The 21,773-nt window shown below is 39.6% G+C and overlaps 1 protein-coding gene across 5 annotated transcripts in view; it reads right to left on the reverse strand.

Annotated features, from left to right (window-relative positions):
* DNM3 (dynamin 3) overlaps positions 1-21,773 on the reverse strand; it is a 186,414-nt gene that overhangs the window by 116,251 nt on the left and 48,390 nt on the right. For all 5 annotated transcript variants that reach the window (XM_037404094.1, XM_037404092.1, XM_037404091.1 and 2 more), the window contains exons 13-15: positions 19,336-19,384; positions 16,449-16,454; positions 9,643-9,756 (exon numbers count right to left, since the gene is read on the reverse strand). In XM_037404094.1, the coding sequence (XP_037259991.1) occupies positions 9,643-9,756; positions 16,449-16,454; positions 19,336-19,384 (169 nt within the window). The remainder of the gene's footprint in view (positions 1-9,642; positions 9,757-16,448; positions 16,455-19,335; positions 19,385-21,773) is intronic.

Consider the following 21,773-nt stretch of genomic DNA (forward strand, 5'->3'; position numbering starts at 1 on the left):
AAACCCAATAAATAAACAAAACTGAACAGTCAGCTTTCCATCCCAATACCTGGCTGGTCATTGCATAGAAGTGATCAGCAGCGATTGATGACGCTCTCATGTATACTTTGAATTGCTGATATTTCTTCTAACATGCAAAATGATAAGTTACTTTGTCCTGAATCCCACTGATATAAATGGAATTTGTAAACGAATGCAGAAGTTTGCTTTGGTGAATTTCCAGCTGTCCTGGTAGGGAAAAAAAACCCTCAGGCTGAATGAAATCCCCACGGACAAAATAATACAAAAAGTCTGGGCTGCAATTTGATACCAGCCAAACTCAAGAGTCAGCTCCCCTAAAGTTAACACTAGTAACAAACTACTGCAACCAGGAAAAAAAATCCCATCTATATGGTGCTCATTATTGCCAGGAAGGCTTTGAATAGCTATACTATAAAAAGAATTAGCATAAACATGTAGCCATTACTATTAAAACCAGTCAGTTTTGCAGAATGAGTGTTATGTGTTAGACAGCCTTGATGCTGTACAATTTTTTTAAAAAATATGTATATTATTATTATTATTATTACCTTTTTCATTGCTCCTTCATTAATCAATAGAAATCCTACTGGGGAGAGACGGTCGCGTAGCATTAGTGTGGCTGTGCCTACGCTGGCTGTCTTAAAGCCTACAAAGCAAGAACTAGGACTGTCATTTCCCATAGCCTCCCATCAAACGTTATGTATTTGGACTAAAAGAATTCTTTTTTAATGTATATATACACTTACAGGTTACCCACCTTCTTTTTCTTTATTTCACAGAAGACTACCTTTAGGAGTAAATTAGTGGCTTTTAATCCATTATAGTAGGAGTAGGCAGAACTTTTATTCTCGTTCTACTTTAAAGTGGAGTTCAACACACAGTTAAATGTAGTTATTAATAGAATGAAGAGACAGAAAGAAATTAAAGGAATGGAACCAGATTCAAACTTGCATTAATATTTCTCCATCTCTTTTTAAGTATGACTGCTGTTTTAGGCATAGCAAATCTGAAAAGTTTTATGACTTAGATTTTGTTTAAGCGGTAGAAAAATGTTATCAGATCTTGTTAAGAAACTTGTTCAGTTATGCTTTCAAGGGGAATATGAACATTTGCAAACATTTTTCCTATCTAGTGCTGACTTGCAGAGCTACTTTTTTATAATTCTGATCTAGAAATGAAGAAAGGAAGTATTGTTATCCAGCCAATAATAGGCTCTCGGTGAAAATACTGTGGAAGATAGCCTGCACTAACTTTTGCTAAATAAGCAGGGACAATGAAAACATATGGAACTAGTGTTTATCTTATCTTGAGTCCACTATTTGCATTAATCTTTATTTTAAATGACCTTTCTGGATTTAGGAAGTGATTCCCCTCCCATACACCCATGACTCTTCAAAGTTACATTTTTAGACTATAAGACTGAGATCTAGGAGGCCCCCTTGGCATGGGGCTTGGAAAGGAGGCGGGGGGGTTGGGGGGGAGGAGGGAATGCAGTGTGCAAAGCAACAGATATGGAAAGAAAGCCTGTATTGTTAGGAATGAATAAGGAAGTATATCTACTTTGGCTCAGTAATCAAAACATTTTCAAAGTGAATTAAGTGATTCTGTGGTTCTTAAAACAGTGCTGTTTTAGTTGAAACAAGTTCTAGTTGATCATAATCATGCAGAAAAGATTTCTGCAGTTATAAAATGAGGTTTTAAATATGCATGTCAACAAACACAAAATAGCTGTATACTAATATTTCAAGAGGAAAAAAAACAACAAAACACCAGAAAACCCAAACAGTGCTTTTTTTCAATGACTAAAAAAATTAGCAGGATCCAATGCATATACTAAATCAAGGTGAGAGTCCTGTAAAAACAGGATGATACCAATGCTTAAGCTTGTTGTATGAACTAAATGACACAGTTCATACTACCATAAAATACACAAAACCAGGAAAGGCAAATGAAAGCTGGTATGAACATTTAAATCGGCGAGTGTTTCAATATAAGGGATTTTCTTCCATCTTTAAGGAGCACAAGTGTTTTTTTTTAGTACACTCAACAAAATTAAATAGTGAAGAGGAAGAAAACATTTCAAACCTTTCCTATATGCTCCTTTAATGTTAAAAAAAAAGGAAAAGAGCAAAGAGCGGTGGGGGAAAGTCACTTAACTTTAGAGGACTAAATATAGAACAAATAAGCATCCAAATGTGAAAAAAAATAGTTACTTTAAAAAAAAAACATGTCATTTGACATTTTCCTGCCTTGTCATTAAGTTGCATGTCGTCTTCTGTATTACCATTACCAGTGCTATTTAACGCATCTGTATTTTCAGAAGACTAAAAAGACACTGCTATACTCTCCACACTTCTTGCCCCCCTTCCTGTGCTATCACCGTGTGTCCACAGACAATTCTGCAGACCACCCAAGTATCACTGCTATATGGAAAATATTTTTATGCAAATACTTGCATAAAAATTCCAAACTTCTAAATAGAATGTTAAATTATTATAATCTTTTAATCAAAATCTGTTAAGCAGACTAGAAATAGAAAACCCCCTAAATCTTACTCTTTTGGGGTTTTTTAAATAGTACATTTTAATTTAAAGCATAACTTTACTTTTACTTGCAAAAGGCTTTTCTTCCTGAACTGTACTTTATTGTAAAATAAAAGAAAAACAAATCACAACCAAAACTCCTAACTGAAATAATATTAAGGGTCAGGTTTAAACCTGCAAAAAGACAGGAAATGCCACAGTTAAAAATGAAACTTTCCTGAATAATACTACTGTACTTCTGTACTGCATTTTACGCTGCATTGCAAAACAGTATCTAAAAATAACAACCTGCCCTTAAACAAAAAGTCCTGATCACAGTTGGAGAGAATACAATTCTCAACTCAATTTCAAAGCTAGCAATATTTGAAGTCAAATCCTTAATATAGGTTTCTGTAAATACAATATTGACAATCCTGAGATTTTTTTTTCTGTTACGAGTATTCTAAAATATTCTCAAGCCCTTTACCAACTCAATGAATCAACCAGATACAGCACACAAAAATGTTAAGCCCTTTTAGCAAATCAACTACAATTTCAAGGAGTATCAGTTTTTAAATAAGAATCAAGTGGCGGTAACTAACTAGTCATTAGCCTCAGTCCAAGATGTAAAGCCCTTTGCTGATTCTTTGATTAATTCTCCTTGTGTACAGTTATTAGAAAGACCGCACAATCCTTCCACTTACAACTTTTACTCCCAGCACAACCTTCCTGATAGCTGTTGATAGAAAACCTACTAATTAAAATGCATACTTTTGTTCTTGCAACCCTTTTATATGATAAGTTGCCAATTAATTTTACTGTACGATTCTTTGCTATTTCAAGAAGGATCCATAATACAGAAAATGAGACCTAATTTTCTCCCAGACTGAAGACCTTTGATTTCTTTAACAACTAAATGCAGCAATTAAATTTGATGAAAGCAATAAAACAATCGGTGTTTTATATCTGTTTTAAAAGTACTTCTAATTTGCCACTTTTGTTTTTTCTTTAAAATTGTCGAACGGGTAGGAAGACATGCCAACTCAAAGCTTACATTTAAAATTTTACTTAGAGGTACAAAAATTTATGTAATAACATAAAGCCAAAGTAAGACTATTTAACATCTTGGAATTAATTTTCATGTCTGAATTAGCTAGTCATGTTTTGTGCTTGATTCATTTTTTTTCACCTTGCTAGGTTCAAGGAAAATTTTTATTCATATAATTGATAAACTTAATTGGTACACTTCAACTCGCATACTAGCCACCATGTATCTTTATGGCAAAATAATGATTAGATCTAGAACACCTGAATAATTACACGCTAATTTATTATTAGTCTAATTTAAAACCTCAGCACTATCCCCAACTTTTTAGCCTCTTGGTAAATGTGTCCCTTTTCGTTTCCAGGCTGGAACTGAAAAGTGGTTTGCTGCTATTCTGTGTGGGATATGGGTTTGAGAAGGGTTTGAAAGCACAAGTTTGTTGCTTACCTATGGTGGCACTAGCGAGCAACAGTGATTTAAGAACACCGTTAAAAAACAGAATCATTTAATCTGTATATAGAAGTAATACAATTATTCTTTTCCCTTTCAAGCTTCCAGTGTGTTTTATACCTTTTGAAACAACAACCCAGTGATGTTGCAAATGTCATTGTGAAGTTGAATGACAGTCACTGTCTGTATTTTATATACAGGAAAGTTTAGCAAAGTAGCACATCTTGTGATGTGAAATGATGCTATTTGCACGCTTTTGATCTATAGCATGGTCTATATTTAACTGAAAAAACGAAGTTCTATAATGTTAATTTGTTTTCTTACAAAGGATAGATTTTGAGAGAAAGCTAAATCAAAATAATATGCAAAGTAAAATACTGAAAGAAATACCATACTTGCATAGCTGTCACATATTAGCAAAACTGATCTAAAATGCAACCAGTTTTCTTTCCAGCACGTTTCCTTTAACGGGGTTAATGTGCAAGTGGTTGCCTCCATTTATACAGAAAGATTTTTATTTTTAACATACCAGATTATTGTACTTATCTGCTCCTAGAAAATATGTACTGTATAAACACATCCTTTATCTTGAACTTCAGTATTTCTGTGCTTCCAAGAAGAGTAAAAACATCTGGCTAAATTACTATGTGTGAGTACAATATGCAGGCAAAACCCTGTATGAATTGCATATAAAATAAACCATGGCTTCGTTCCTTTTTGGTTTTCCAAATGTTCAGTGCGACCAGTCTGTTGAAATGGCACCTCTGATACATGTCAGCACAATGATAACTGATGTACCGAAACGCTTCTTTTCTGAATAAAATCAAGTTCTGTTCTTGTTCTATAGCTCCCAATGTTTTAAAGTTTAATTCTATTCTGTGTGTTCCCCCCCAACAAAGTCCCCCAAACCGGAACGGTACAAACTGTTGCACACCAGCGGTGATGGCTCCAAGGGACTGGCTGGACGGAGTTGTCATGTGTCTGCCTGTCTACACTTGCTGTGCAGAACATCCTCTCACCTGTACAGCAGGCACAGACAGGCAGTCGCATGACAACCCAGCCTGAGGGACAGCCGCCAGTGGGAAACCGCTCTGACACACCAGAGCATCTTCACCAACAGCTCCAGCCAAGAGTCACTCTGGATCTCAGACGGCCGGTCAGTAACCAAGCCGCGTACTGCAACCCACCTAGAGTCAACCCAACACTGCCTATAAAATACAATAAAACCCACTGCTGAAATTTTTACTGTGCTTCCTATAGTACTCTTTTCCTAGTTGTTCTCATTAACTCACTAACAATAAGGTTTATTTATACGCAGCTTTGCGGCACCATTGTTTGTTTCGTCCTCCCATTTACTTCTCAGGCATAACTCGAGCAACTTGCATTAGCAGATTATTGTCGGTATAAAAATCACTAACATTCCTGCTAGCCACAGAAGCTGAGAGCAGTTAATTGTGTGGCGAGTTAATTCTGTGAACATACACAATGTCAGACCTTAAAGTAACTTCTCCCCTTTCCAAAACTCTCTCACCTCCTCACTTATTTTCCTATCTCCCTCCCAAATCACACACAATTTTACAATTGGGAATAAACTGTGAAATCATAATACAAGCTGCATCTATTGTTGGATGTTGACAATACTATCTTTTCCTACTGAAACTGAATGGAAATATTTTATTTGGAAATAAGACTAAAGGGAATTTTTCCAATAAATGTAAATTTCGCATTTTCAGAAGTTCTCATCCTAGAGCCCAGTCTGGCATCCTTTGCCCACCAAGCGAAATCTCTGGATGCTTTGGACAGAATAATAAAATCACATTCTCTGACCATGCCCTGTAAATATGCTACACCACTTTACAAATGGCATCCTTTTGTGTACAATAAAGAGCTTTCGATTCACAAGCTAGGGTGGCGTTCCACATTCCCAAAGTCCATTTTATCCTAGTGAAAGTGTCTAATTCACAAACCTCATATTTGCAGGTTGACTCTCAAATGAATCTCAGCACAAAAGCTTACAACTTTTTGTGCTACTTAACAAATCAGTAACAACTGAGAGTGAAGATGCTCAGCTTGAATCCTTTGTGTGTGCATAGGTATGCCTTGTAATACTTTAGCTAGTATCACACGGAATGCTCTACGAAAGACATCTGTATTTGTGAGATCAATGAACGTGCTAACCTTGCACTTACTCACAACAGCCTCAAGGCGGTAGACAATATTTTCCTTGCTTCATTTTAAGCAACTGGAAAAGCACAAAGTCATGGTACTGGTCATGCAGCAAAGTTATGAACACAAGCAACTGTACACAGGATCAGGAACTAATCCAGTTTAGTATTCACATAACTGACACTGTAACTGCTTTAACCACACTGTTCAAACATCAACTTCATATTTCCATAATTACAAGCCTCAAAAGCATCCTTAGGCACTGATTCCCACCTCATCAGGAATAAAATCCTGTTGCACGTTTGAGCAGCAACAGAATCATGTCAAGAAACCATTTCTTTTGTAGTACTGATCCCATACAACACATTTTGAAAACTTTTGCCAAAGTAACTCGCTTCGAAATGCATTCCACAGTGAATTTTTCACTTCTAAAAGCTGCAGCTCTCAAATAAAGGAAATAATTTACATCCTTCTGATGGCACTAGCAAGCAACCACTTGCATTCAGAGAGTGACTGTCATCTCAGAGTAAATTCCAGAGTACAGAAAATGGGCTCAGCTTACACTAGAGGGGGTGCACAGCCCCAGAGGTCCTAGCAAGCGCTGTAGCTTTGCACAGTATGTTGTGAGAGCCCTCTGGCACACATGCTGCTACAACCTTCCTTTTACTTGGGGACAGAGGCGCAGGGGGCACAAACTCATTGCTGTGGCAAGACAGCAAAGGTGAGACCTGACTTTCTGCATCTTCCCCAGCTGTGATGGAGAGGGTCATGCTACTGTGCAAGGACTGCAGAAGTGACAGGCCCGAGTGGGAGGTGTGGGGGATCTGAACTCCCTGCGACCTCTCAGCCTGCACAGCCGTGCCGAGCCCGGGCACAGTCCGGACACATAAACATGGGTATCACTTCACACATCACTGCAGACTATGTATCTTACCAGGGTGGAAATGCACCAGCGTGCAGCCATTTCAATAATCATCTGAGAACGGGATGTGACAACTACTCAAACAAGCTGAAAGTGAAGAGAACATTTTAAGGAGACGAAATGTAGTTACAAAAATTGGAATTCAGCCAAGAGACCAAATATTTCCTTCTTAATTTTCAAAGCCAGTAGTTCCATTTCTGAAACAAGTCACTTGCCTTCTGACTAACCTAATGGTCAAGCTCTGGCTTTGACCTTGTTCAGAGAGCATCTGAAACAGACCTCACTAATTTTAAGTCGTATTGAGAAAAGCCCAGTAAAGAGAGAGAGAGAGGGAGAGAGTGCAATCCTGCAATCCAACATAACTTTGTGAACTCTTTCCCAGGACAGAATAATCAAACTGTACAGCTAATCTGTACTCAAGGAGGAACTTCTTGAACCAGCAAAGCATGGAATAGTACTACACTATTATCTTCTCTTACCACTCTAAGAAGTTCCTGAGTGATCTCCCATGGTGGCCTGAATGTACTACTTGTATTTTCATGACTCCCAAAACACAACTCTTTGGCAATTAAAAGACACTATTTTAAAGCATGCATACAGCAAACAGACAGTGGCCATTTCCCTCCACATACTATTCTGAGATTCCCAGGTGGCTCCCTTGCAGGCTATCAAAACAAACAATTCATTTTTAAAGTTGCATAGCAGAAGACATTCCATGAGTATTTTCACAAGTTTTTCTATTTCACAAGAAACAAAGATCACACACAAAAAAGCAACACCAAAACTAATGTAAAAATTGCCACAGCACATCTTAGATGCACCTCTAGTTGCCTGAGACAGAACGTAGCAAGGGGTGTTAATCTCACCACATCACTTTTTTAGTTACAGTTACCTATGTCTAACCTAAGACAACAACTTCTAGTAGCTTCAAGGTAGATCATAAAACCCAACAGCTTCAAACTGTCAAATTCATAAAGGCACTTTCGCATTTCTTTTAAATTCATTTTTATGTCACTACAATGAAATACTTCAAATTATACTTCAGTAATCTGAGAATAAAACTTCTGTCTTGACACCTAGTGCTTGGCTCCTCCCCTCTGTCTGACATGCTCTCAATTTTCCTGTTACAGGAAACACATTTGAATCCCTTTAATACTTAAATAAAAGGGCAAGGGGAAAAATCTTCAAGATTCACCTAATTTGTCCCTCGATCTTAAAGTCTATCCCCAAATGGCTCAGGAAAAAACCACGACTGGCCAGCGCAGTTCCCCCCATCAGCAGTATTGCTGAAGTAACTACCTACGATAAGCACCACATTCTGGATTCACAGGACTCAGCAGAGCTCTGGCTTATTTATGTACATGGAGCTCTCCCCAGTAATTCTAGAAAATCCACTGCAGTAAAACACTAAGTTAAAAAGAGTATGAATTGTCTGCACAGTCTCCACCAACCAACTCCCTGTTTTGTTGGTGGTAAGCCAGTGTTGTGATTATTACTTAGAATAAGAGGGAAAGATTGAGTGATGTTTTAGAGCTCATTTATAACTCTCTTTACTTGTGCCTCTTCCATTCAATAAATTGGTTCACACACCAAAAAAAAAAAAAAAAAAATTCACTAGATTTTGCTGAAAAGATTTAACTTTTTTAAAAAATCAGAAAATAATAATTGTGGGGTTTTTTAAATGTAGCCCAATTTTTCTACAAAAAAACCCATAAACCTTAAAAAAAAAAAACCTACAATGGCTTTACTGTAAAGCTGATAGTTCACATAAAAATCCCACTTTAACCTTCAAAAATTAACAGTGAGACCGCTGGAGTTTTGGATAGAGCGTATCATTACCAGCTCTGCTGAAAAAATAAGTAAACAGAACCAACAAGCAGCCTAACAACATATTGAATAAGATGAGCCACCTGGTCAGCCCATTTACTATAGATATGCTTTTTGCAGTTCTCGTATCACTCACCTCAGATTTACTGATCAGCAGCAACATTTCTTACCAAGGTGCATTTTTTGTCAAATTTGAAAATCCACACCAACCAGCTACAGACCTCTGCAGACAGGCTTTTCATCCTCTCAGAATATGAGGCCAGAGCCCAATTGTTATCATTAAAGCAACTGCTGTCGTTACTTTCAGAAGTAAATTTACCTAGACAATTTATGATCGATTTACAGTAGATGTGCAAGAGCAGTCCAAGCAGGCGTAGGACAGTAACAACTTTTTTTAGACCAATGTGTGGAAACCACAGGAAGAGAGGAAAAAAAATAAAACAAAAAAGAAGCATAAAAACCCCCACACAACACCCTGTATTTATGCTATCAACATTTTAATGGAAGTCTTAAAGGGTCAGCATTCTCCACGAATCAAAACCAGAAAATGTAAAGAACACAGGTAAAACCTTAAAACGTTCTTGCGGTTCAAGTCTCTACAAGCTGATTTAATATTTTAAACTGGTATCAGGAAACTGAATAAATACTGGGGCTTTTCCCCCAGTAGAAAAAAGTTCTTCATTCCTTACCTCATCATCTTTATACCAGGACAAGCTTTCTGCAGTTAGAACGAACCAGTATTCCTTTGATCCTCCTTTCATGATGCCAATATTGTTGATGGTCAGCCAGCCTTTCCGGATGACCTGTGCAGAGGTGCAGTCAGGCACAAGTTTAGTTCATTACTCACTTGATGTAATTCTGTTGCAGCATTCATTCTTTTAAATAAAGACTTGCTAAATAAAACAAGAACAGGTGCATTTTTTCAGTCTCTGGCAAATTCAAGAGGTTTTGCGGGTTCCTATCATTCAAGAAAAAAACAAAAATGTAACAAAGTGAATATAGTGCTTACAGTCAAAAGGTTGGAGAGAGAGAGAGAAGCCTAAGTATTACTGTGTTGTACTTACAGCAAGTATGAGTGCATTAAGGATTGTGTGAACTTGAAGATACTTATTTGTTATATAATAACACATTGTAAAAGTCCATACAACTTACATATGACTATTCTGTTCTAGTCCAATTGTTAAAGTAATTTTAAAGTTGGATATTAGGAAAAGCACCTAGCTTCTGGCAAAGCTAAGTGGCTTCTGGCATGTATGGGGAATTTTCAGAAGAGGTTGAACCAAGCAGCAAAGTGGAGAGCTCCTCTACAGTTAATTTGAAGTTAAGATCGGAAGTAGTAAGGAGAGGTATAGGAGAGCTATTTTCTTCTCGTAAGGTAGAAGAAGAAAAGAAAAGGAAAGAGGGGGAAAAACCCAAACAACTAAGGCAGCAATAAAAATCAGGAGAAAAATGGGAAAAGCAGAACTTTATAAAATAGATACAAGCCGAAGATGAAAGAACAGATGGGACAGCACACCTATAAATACTAAGGCCAGGAGGTTACATTATGCAAAGAGAAAAATGAACAAAGGAAGCTCAAGAGGAATGAGACAACCCAGAGATGAAGGAGAAAGAATGGTCATGAGAACTGGTTTATGGACCATATAGAAACTTTCAATTTTATTGAAACATTTACTGTTTTCCAATACATATCAGAAAGCAAACGTTCCTTCCTATGATGCTCTGAACAAGACAACAGAACTCTCCCAGTCACACAGATGCAGGGAACCTCACCCATTCTGCTTCTCCCCGCGGCAACACCCTTTACATGCCTATGAAGTACCGAGATGGAAAGAAGTGCTCAGAGAAACCCTTCCCTCAACAAGTCCCACAAGCAGGGACTTTGTGAGCAAACACGAGTTTCCTCTTGCTTTTAGAGAAAAATATGAGACTATGACATTCCTCTCATAGGGCTTTACAAGACAAGTAACTCCAATATCAACAAATAACCAGAGAAAAACATTGCTCAATATATATTCTTTGCCATCTAGAAAAGTTTCAGAATCAGAATTCACTCCCATTCAGCAAGCACATTCATGTAAGCTCCTTGAAAAAAAACTACCAGCTTTGGTATTGCACAGAGCAAGGGACTAAGTGATATTTGATGACCAAACTAATGAAAGAGATCAGAAGTTGCACCTGGAAAACTGCTAAAAGTATTGGTAATGCCCATAATCCAAGCGTATCAATTTCATTTCAAATAAGACAGTGATGTTTTCCCACTCACTACCAACCAGGCCAGCACTGTAAGTAAGAAAACCACTGAAGATGCAAAAAAAAACCTCTACAGGTTTTCAGCATGTAAGGAAATCACTAACAAAGCACTGATTTGGTTTGGAAGACTCAGTAAGCTGAGAGAGAATGAGAAAAAAAAACCTTCGGGACATGATTCCCAGAGAGAGCCTCAAGGGTATAGCATGAGCAGACTGGATGGAATAGCCTGTACCACAAAGGTTTCTGCAGAAGTTGTCATGATTTTTAATATTCACATTCTTGGGGGTGAGATGGGGCATTACTGAGTACAAACTGGAGATGGAATGCTTGTCCAAGTACAAGTTAAGGGAAACATACTGATACCAACTTGATTACGCATCAAATCCTCATTTTATTTTACGATGTTTATTGAAGTAGCTTTTTAACAGGAAACAAGCGTCACGCACATACAGCCAGCATACTGGCCTGCAGGCAGCTGCTACAGAACAAGCTGTGGAACCAAGCTAATTTCTTTTTTTTTTTTTTTTCTGTGCCGAACACCACAAATGTAAATGAAAGAAATTTTAGGAAGAATCCAGGAAATTAAGGCTCCCCAACCACTTGAACCTAGCTCCACAACAAGGTGAACTATAACTGTACTGCAGACTAAATACCTGGCAGCAAACGTGCAAAGATGGTTATTCCCATGTTAGAAAGAAACTGAAATAAGAGGCTATAAGAGAGGCTGCTGTCGGACTATGCTGCCTGCAACTGAAAATGTTGTGGTGCTCCCCATAAAGCACATACCCACAGAGGGGAAGCCCGGGCAGCTGGGCCAGCACTCTGCGGGAAACTGGTTTGGACACACATCTTAGAGAGGGTAAAAGATTTGAAGGCAGATGTCACAGTGGGGATAAAGAGGTTTCTAGAAGCAAACCTGAGTAGTATGTTCAAGAACCTTACAATGAGCATTTAAAGGCACGTAGCACTCCCTCCTTATTCCATTCAGTGCTTTCCTTCATCGCTGCCATAGGCTTTGTGGCATGTTAACAAGACAAATTCTCTCAGTTCAACAAGAATGCATTTGTGGTAGAGGTCTCAGACAGACCAAGTCAAGATTTTAGTATCTAAACTATACAAGCCATTTAAGAACTAATGAAGCTTTTAATAATTCTAAATGTAAGAACTACATTAACTGCATAGCTCCAAAAGACTGCCTTGCTCCGGTCCAACACATGTCCCCATAGATACATAAGCATCGCTGGGTGTGGGCAGAAGCAAGCTGACTTGCTAATACAAACATTGGTCACTGTCTTGTAAAGGAAGGAATTTGCCAGTTGTTTCCTCAAAAATCCTATGTGCTGAAGATTAGATCCAGCTGTCATTCCCACACAACACTGCATGAAGAGCAGGGCACCAAGCTATAGCAGTATCTCGGGCACGTACTTTTCATACGCGGATTTCAAGACCTGTTCATCTATATCCCTCTGGGAAAAGAGGGTACTGCATTCTCGAAAACATCCTGGACACTACAACAGATCATAATTATCCAAAATACTTGGAAGCAATTCCACAGGACATCAAGAGAGAGAAGATGAGCTTTGTGTGCTAAGCCTCATATTCTTTTCATTGAACTGTTCCCATTTCCCAGACACGTTTTGTCAACTACAAAAAGCTACACTTCCAAAGCACTCAGTGCCAGCGCTGGGGTCAGAGGGGAGTGAGATGTCACCGGAGGATGCTGAGGGAGCTGGCGGAGGAGCTCGCCCAGCCGCTCTCCATCCTTTCCCAGCAGCCCTGGCAAACTGGGAGGTCCCGGCAGGCTGGGGGTCAGGCGGTGTGACACCCGCCTGCAGGAAGGGTGGGAAGGAGGATGAGGGGAGCCGCAGGCTGCCAGCCTGGCCTGGGTGCCGGGGCAGGTTACGGAGCAGATCCCCCGAGTGCCATCACACGGCCGTGCGGGACAGCCGGGGATCGGGCCCAGCCAGGGGGGTGACAAGAGGCAGGTCCTGCCTGGCTGACCTGGTCCCTCCTGTGACAAGGTGCCCTGCCCCGTGGGTGAGGGGGAGGCTGCGGATGGCACCGTCCCCCCCACAGCCCCTCCGGAGGCACCGGCTGCCCCGGGCCGGGTCACTCTGCGGGGCCAAAGCCCGGCCGGGCAGCCGAGCCCGGCGCGGTGCGGGATGGAGCCACGTCCCCTGGCGCGGGCACAGGCCGTGTCCCCGGGGCTCCGTGTGGGGCCGGCCCCGGGTAACGCCGTTACCGACGGTCTGGGCGAGGGGACCGAGCGCTCCCTCCGGGGGTGTGCAGCGGGCACCCAGCTGGGGCAGCGCTGGCCTGCGGGGGCGGGGGGCTCTGCGGGGGGCTGGGCAGGCCGAGGGGCCGAGGCCGGTGGTGTGAGGGTCCCCAGGGCTGAGCGCCGGGCCCTGCCCGCGGGTCACACCAGCCCCCGGCAGCTGCGGGCTGGGGCAGGGGGCTGGGAAGGGCCGGGGGGGCTGGCAGCCGGCTGGGCATGGGCCAGCGGTGTGCCCGGGTGGCCAAGGAGGCCGACAGCACCCTGGCTTGTGTCAGAAACAGCGTGGCCAGCAGGGCTGGGGCAGTGACTGTCCCCTGTGCTGGGCACTGCTGGGGCCGCCCCTGGAGCCCTGGGTTCAGCTTTGGGTCCCTCGGGACACGGAGGGGCTGGAGCGGGTCCAGGGACGGGCAGGGGGAGGGGATGTGTGGGGGGTGGGGCACCAGGCTGGGGGGGGGTGGGGGAGCTGGGGGGGGGTCAGCCTGGAGAGGAGGGGGCTCGGGGGGGCCTGATCGCTCCCTACAGCTGCCTGACAGGAGGGTGTAGCCAGGTAAGATCAGTCTCTTCTCCCAGGTAACAAGCAACAGGACAAGAAGAAAACAGGGAAGGTTTAGACTGGATATTAGGAACAAATTCTTTGCTGAAAAGGTGGTCAAGCACCGGAACAGGCGGCCCAGGGAGGGGGTAGAATCACCCTGGTGATGTTTTAAAAAATGCATAGATGCAGTTCTCAGGGACACGGGTTAGTGATGGACTTGGCAGTCCAGGATTAACAGGTCTTTCCAACCTACAAGATTCTATGACTATTGTTTTCACTAGTTCATTTTCTGGTTGGGTTGGATTTAAGAGATCCATTTCAATATTTTCTATCATATTCCTAAATGTCAGTCTCTGCAAACCGGATATTAGTGACATGAGTTATGAACTTCAGGAAGGCGAAAAATATGGGCATTGCCAGAAGCTAGTGAAGATAATATTCTGACCGGTAGCCGGACTCCATGTACAGGATGAACAAGAGATGACACAGTTCCTTCCTTCAGGGTCCTGATACCTAATCTGGGTGTCTGAAAAATGAAACTTAGAGGGTATGAATGAACGTGAACAAGCCAGAAGGAAGTCATTTTCTGATAGTTCAGCTGCACAAACCCCAAATCATAGCTGATGTTCTTATTCTTCGCCACTTCACAGATAAACAGGAAAGCAGAATTTGACACAGTAAGTACATTTTATGTATTGCTGCATGACTTACTCCATTACATCAAATAAGGTATTTGTAAAAGAAATACATTAGACAATCAGAAGGTGTTCTATTTCTTCAAAAGAAGGGTTTGAAAGACGATTTCAGGATCAGTGAGAGATCAGTGAAATGTATTTCTGGGCAGACAGAAATACAGTGTGAAAATCATGAGACTGGCTGCCTTCACGACAATATTTGTGAAGTTATATAATATTTATCAAGTTACCTCAGCAGTATTAAGTTAACATAACTCTCTGTTAAAGTTGAGTTACATAACTCCATTGAAATAATTTTGAACACACAACACCCAGCACTACTCTATCTTCTAATTGCTGTCATAACGACATGTGTTAACAAATAGTAAGCATACTGACAGAATAAAAATTGCAAAATCTAATCTGTGAGGCAACCTTACAAGCTATTGGGTCTTTGGGTTCAGTTATGAAGATTCTTGCACTACGGAGGCTAAAAAGGAACGACAGGTTAGAAGGGAAACCTAATACACTGTTTCACTGCAATTTGCCAAATGTCAGAGCATAAAGTGATCAGATCTGTTCTGATATTGGACACAACCAAGATCTTGTGACATTGCTTCCCCAAAAAATCACTGCACAATATATCACATAACTAAGACACAATAACAGTGGCCTAAGTCCTAAACACATCTAATATAAAGAAAAATTTAGTCTTTACTGAAATAAAGCACTCCGAGTGAAAAATTGAAACATGTTTCCACATGTAGTTAAACAAAGGTTGAGGTGATCAAGTCAATCATGAAGGAATCTTAACCTAAAAAATAAGTATAGTTAATGGCCATTTAGAACAGCAATGCTTCTCTAGTCTTGATAAGGTTCAGCTTGCTAAGTTCTTGATAAGGTTGAATCTTGATAAGATTCAACAGCAGCATGTCTCATTCAAGGATATTTCAAAATTTAGCATTATGTGGTTGTCCACAGGTGCCACCTCTTCTACAGAAACACTGCCATTTCTAACAGCACAGCCTTGTCATGATTTTTCACCACCACCTCACTGACTAGGGCACATGTTTATAGAATTATTTTTTAAGCAAGTAGCTAGAAATGGAAACATTTTTTTCTGGCTCATGCAAGGTAACAGGATTTAAGTATATCTGAAGAAGCAGCAAAGTATGCTACAAAGGAAGATTAAAAAGAAAAAAGAAGTAATGGGTTACTAGGGAAAAAGTTACTTATTAGCACTATAGTTCAGGCCAGCTGATGGGGTCTGAATGCTACTTGTGTCCATAACAAGTGAATCAGATGGCTGGCGTAAGATTGTAGAAGAGGCAGGTCAAACAAAGCCTTCAGACCCAAACCTCCAAATTATTTGGACAGTGACTTGAAACTCATAGTTCAGACTAAGCCCCACCTCTAATTACAGGGGCTACTTCAAGCACCACAGCAGATTTTGCCACAGGAGCAAAACACAAAAGAGAATTTCACGTACATTACATATAATCCTCTATAATTTGAGTACCTTGCATTCTCACACACAGAGTATCAGTTGGGCACATGGAGCAATGACACCTTCATCTTCAAACTTTATCATCAAGGAGAGCTTTCAACACTAAATTTTAGTCACCAAAACAAATCTCAACGCACAAAATACACAACAGTTAAGAGTGGGTCAGCTTTCAGGAACCAGATCTTGCTAGTGTGCTGTGTAAAACCAAGCATTACACTGATTATTTCAAGCAAATTAGAAGACAGACTAACCTGTGGCTTAAAAAGAAACTTTGTGGAGTCAGGTCAAAACCTCAGGCGGTAGCAAAGAAAAGACAAACAAAAAAGGCCAAAGATTAAGCGTGAGAGGATAAATTAGTAGTAGAGGAAAAAGAAGCAAAAACATGTTAAGAGGAATTGGTATTACACTTCTTTCAAAAATGCAATATCATTGCATTCATCTTGCTTCTGAGATACACAGACATAGTTAATAGTTATCTGCATCATTCCAGTTCAAAGCACGCTACAAAAAAGAAAAGCAACAGACTGCAAATGAGCATCCCACTATTTTGGGAAAACTTAATGATCTTCACCTCCCGAGGGATTCAATTCAACTGCTGTTAGAATCAGTGCTGCCTAGACCTTTTTCCTTTATTCAAGGTAAGTTTAGTATAAGTTTGCTTGAAATGATTACTGAAGAATTCGATGGTATGGCAACAAACTGGAAAAATGTATATGTTTTCATCATAGATATTATCAAAGAATGTACATGATACAGAGATTTACTACTTACACCTAACCATCACTGAACCAGGAGTAACTTGTTATAAAATTAACCGCTGTTTAGACAATTAATTCTAATTAGTAATATTAAAGGCATTCACGTATTTATTTACTCATGAGGTGGAAGGGTTAGAAAAAGACTGTCCATGATACATTGATCTTCCTGGTGCTATGAAAAGAATGCTAAAAAGGCTTTAAATTTTCTACCAGAAGTAATTCTTTACATAAACAAAATACCAAGAACAGTACCTGTACCCATAAACAGCATGTTCATTTACGCAAGAGCTAATGCTTCCTTTCGGTTACCAGAAACTTATTTGCCCACCTTTCAAAAAGAGGTTACTATGAATAGAGGCACTCACATCAGATAAAAACTGCTTTCCAGTTATATAATAAAATAAACCAACAGAATAAACCAATTAGTCATTTTAGTTTGAGAAACTCAGTAAATTATAAAAATATTAATTTTACTCAAAGTTTTCTACAACATTTTAAGTTATACTAGTTCATACTTGTAACAGCAGGTTAGTAGCAGTTAAGTGATGAACTGCAATTATACTTTGTTGAGGAAGTGTTACAGACAAGACAGTTTAACATTAAATAGTTTAGTAGCAAGTATTTCACAAACCAATGAGTTAGAGACAAACTTTGCCCTCTGAGAAGCTAAATGAAAAAGCAACAATAAAGCTTACAGAACTTAGCTCGTACAATTTGCCTTGAAGGCGGTAGATTGGTTCCCTGAAATAGCAAATTGCAAAAATGAAGTTTTATTTCAGAAACACTTTCTCATTCTTTTCAACTCCAAACAATTAACTTATAAACATCTCTTTATTATCTTTAAAATAAAAGGTTCAGCAAAGTCCTTTATACCAAAAGTAATTAAGTTTTAACATCTAATTTAAAACGCCAAGCTTTTTCTCCAGTTCTTTAGAGAGAACATTCACTTAATTAAAAAAATCATTCATGTTATCTGTGTATTTTTGAAGAGTCAAATAGTTGGTTGATTTTCCTTTTATGGGACACTCCAAAGTGATGACGGTTGTTGTGTTTGACACATGTTCCAGCACAGCTAGACAAGAAGGAAATCTCTCCTCAGAGGGGAGACACTAGTCTTTGAAGCCATTTCAGTGTTTAGACCTTTCGACTTTTTTCATTTTAGTCCAGACCATATATTACATCAAAAATGCCACTCATGCTGGTCAGGCTGTGGGGGACCATCACATTCAAGAAGTTAATGGATTATTTTAACTAACGCCTCAGAAATAACTAGAAGTTTCTTGGTAGGAGGAAGAGGTTGGATTTCTATCCCCAAAAAGATGACTAAGTTTTCAAAAAATGCTAGAACTCTCACTAACAACAACAGAATTGGAGACTTTCTGAAATGTCAGGTTTATCACCTGAGGGATCTGAACTCAGTGGTCACATTTGAAAACCCTGATCTTTCACCTTCTGAGCTTTGTTTGACCAAATTGCACATAAAAACATCGGGAAGACATTCAATACCAGTAATTATTTATACAAAATTTCATTCTCTTATTTTTACTAGAATTTTTCATTTCCTTGTAAGGTATGCTCTGATTCCATATTTCCTTTCTGTTTAAGACTTTGCAAAACCCTCTAAATGAGCAGAAGCCCTCAAAGTTGTAGCATTTTCATTGTTTTCATCTCTCATAAAAAAGACGACTGATCCTGTGAAGTACTGAGCACCCCTGGCCCACACAAAAGCAAAGAAAGAAGCAAAGCTCAGGAGCACTTAGCATCTTGCAAAATCAATCCCATATTCTTATGTGTTAAAAATAAACAAGTAGTTTCATTAACGAATCTCAGTGAAAATGCTGATTAGTCTGAGACCATCAACCAGTTATTCTTTGTTTACTTTGAGAGAAGCCTATGGTACATAATCAACATCTTTGTGTCATCAACTGAAAGTTTTCACAAGAGGTAAAGGCAAATCCACTTTTGCTTGCTGAATTGTCCCTTCACTGCTATTAAGCTTTGAACACATAAGAACCAGTAAAACAACTATGACAAAGCACACACAAGCAAGTACTCACCAGCATTTTGGATTCTGAAATTCACAGGTTTGCAGTTAATGACAAAATATACTGATGCATAACATGAAAGATTCAATACATGGGAGGGGGGACACTAACCAGCGGTGCAAGCAGCAGCAGAAATATTAAACAATAAATGATGGTAACAATGAAAGTCAGTTGGCTCTGAAAAATTCAGTAAAACAAGGCAATGATGACACATTTTATGTATGTGTGAAGCAGAAAAGGTAAATGACACTTGAAACAAATAAACGCAGCCAAGAAAACCAAACAGCTTGGATTAACTTGCACATGCCATTATCCATTCTCTGTTAGGTGCCTACCTGATTTCCCACTGCACTTTTGTTAACCTGACTGCTTCTTTGTTGGGCACTAAGGGAAGCAGAGGAAAAGAGTTATACTGAAGAAACTTGAACTAGAGCCAGTTCCGGAGGAATAGATTTTTAGCAGTAATAGTTACTTCTGATTCCAGCACAGAAAGCTAGAGTAACAAAGAAACACAGCAAAATCATTGCATATATGTGCATATTTCAACTACTTTTTCTTCCAGTATAGGAACGCCTGCTTAGGACAGAAGGGACAGCCGATAGCTCCCACTAATCATCTCCTTTGTAACAAAATCCTACTTGGATTGGTAAAGGTTACTAAAAGCACAGAGAAAATACGGCTCATGTGGGTAACGTTGGAAACATTAGCCTCTATAAATATTCAACTGAGACAAAAAGCATGCTTTTTCTGTTATTTAGTGCAGTACAACAAAATCCTCCCCTGCTGGAGGCTCCTTAATAGCTTTGCCTTGACAGTTTGTTTTGGATATTATTCTAATACTTATATGCACTTTGAGGGTGTAAATATAACCAATGGATGAAGCTGTCACAAAGCTGGTTCAAAAAGCTGGAATCACATAAGAATAGAGCTTATTTAAAATCAAACAATATTTAAAATACTTTGCTCAATTCTTGAACTCTAGTAATCCCAGTTCCTGAAAGAAAACACACTCCTTTCTCAAAACCATGCAAGTTTCCATTAATTCTAAAAGCATTTGCATTATGCGGTGGTTTGTAAATGTTAGGCCACAAAATTAAAATATTGCTGGAAAGAGGAAGAAAAGTGTTCAGAGAGCAGGCTTTGGCTACTCAACCACCAGAGTGGCCACTGGTGACAGGAAGGGTTTTTTTGGATCAGACTATACCATTCCACCAGGCATTGATATTAGGTCAGCTACAAACACTACTCTGAAAGAGTAAGAAAGAAAGAAATATGGGCTTGGATCACAGCCTATGGACCAATCCTGCAACTGTTTTGTGTGCAGCTGCTGTTCCAAAGAATTGCTGAATCACCAGACTCAATCCTGTCCCAATTCTGATCCTGCCCTTTGAACCACACTCTGTCAAACCAGCAGTCCACAGGCTGCCTGTGAGAAGATCCACAAGGATGTTTATTCCGTGTGCCTATTCACTGGGCTGAGCTCTCAATCATCCAGATCCTTTTGACCAAATAACACTGTGTCTTTCTGGTGCATTGTCTGACTTGCATAAGCTTTGGTGCATAAATTATGATTACATAACATGCACACAGAAAACACAGCACCAACCCCTTACCAATTCAGATTTGTTGTTCGAGAAACACACATGAGATGGTTTTAGGAAACCTAATTGACATTCTTTTTTGTTTCGTTTGGGGTTTTGGGGGTTTAATTTTATTTTATGACCTTAGGACAGCTAATCAGACCACTAACATCATACTGAGAAACCTATGCCTTTTAGAAATAACCCAACAATTGGTCCTCTATTTATTGTTCTAAATACAAATTACTCTCTACATAGATTGAAGCATGTAGTTGTGTCTGAGTTACACCAACTAGAAACAAAACTAATCCCAACATTTAACAACTCATTCCACTAAATGCGAAAACGTTAACATTCTAAGATTTCACAACTTCATAACTACACAAAGTTGTTCTAAACACTGGCATTCTTAAATCCTTCTCAAGTCAAATCACATCAGCTGTGCCTGCCTTAGGCCCTGCAATGCTGCAAGGTAGTTTGGAGTATCTTGTGCTTTCATTATTATGAACAAGGTTCACAGGACTTGGACTGATAAAACACTGCAGACACGAGACAACTGGCTGGAAGACTCAGCAAAAGAAAGGAAACACTATGGAATCTGGGGAATCTATAGTCCAGGATATTTATATACTACAGAAGCCCATATGCTACCCAAGAATTATTTCATTTTCTGGTTCTAACATAATTGCTATAACAATAATATGATTATAGTTTAAAATATGTATTTTCTACTTTTAAGCTCATAATATATTTTACAGTTTAAATTGTTCTTAGTTATGCAAGTTTTCTCTTCCAGTTGAGCAGAAGTCAACAAAGATACTCCCCATCAGTTTCAACCTACACAAACACTTGCTTAAACTTATCAGTGAACTTAAGTGAAGAGCTACTTGTTATCTGCTTATACCCTGTGCACAGCAGCTGGGGATTTCTAGATCTCAAGTGGCAAAAGAGGAAGGAGCTTCCCCAAGAAACTGAACTTGGTCATTGCAATTCCTTAGAAAAAGCAGAGCAGCGAGGACCACAGACTGAACTATGGGCCCCAGCAGCAGCATCTGAGGGGGATTTTTCCAAGGCAAAGACATACTGAAATAGCTCCAGATATACCTGGCACTCCAGAATCAGAGTCTATGAAACATGGAAGGTTCCAACTTGACACAAAGAAAAATATTTTCACAGTGAGGAAAGGCAAGCTG

This window comes from Falco rusticolus, chromosome 11, assembly GCF_015220075.1.
Source record: "Falco rusticolus isolate bFalRus1 chromosome 11, bFalRus1.pri, whole genome shotgun sequence".
In the NCBI taxonomy this organism is placed as follows: domain Eukaryota; kingdom Metazoa; phylum Chordata; class Aves; order Falconiformes; family Falconidae; genus Falco; species Falco rusticolus.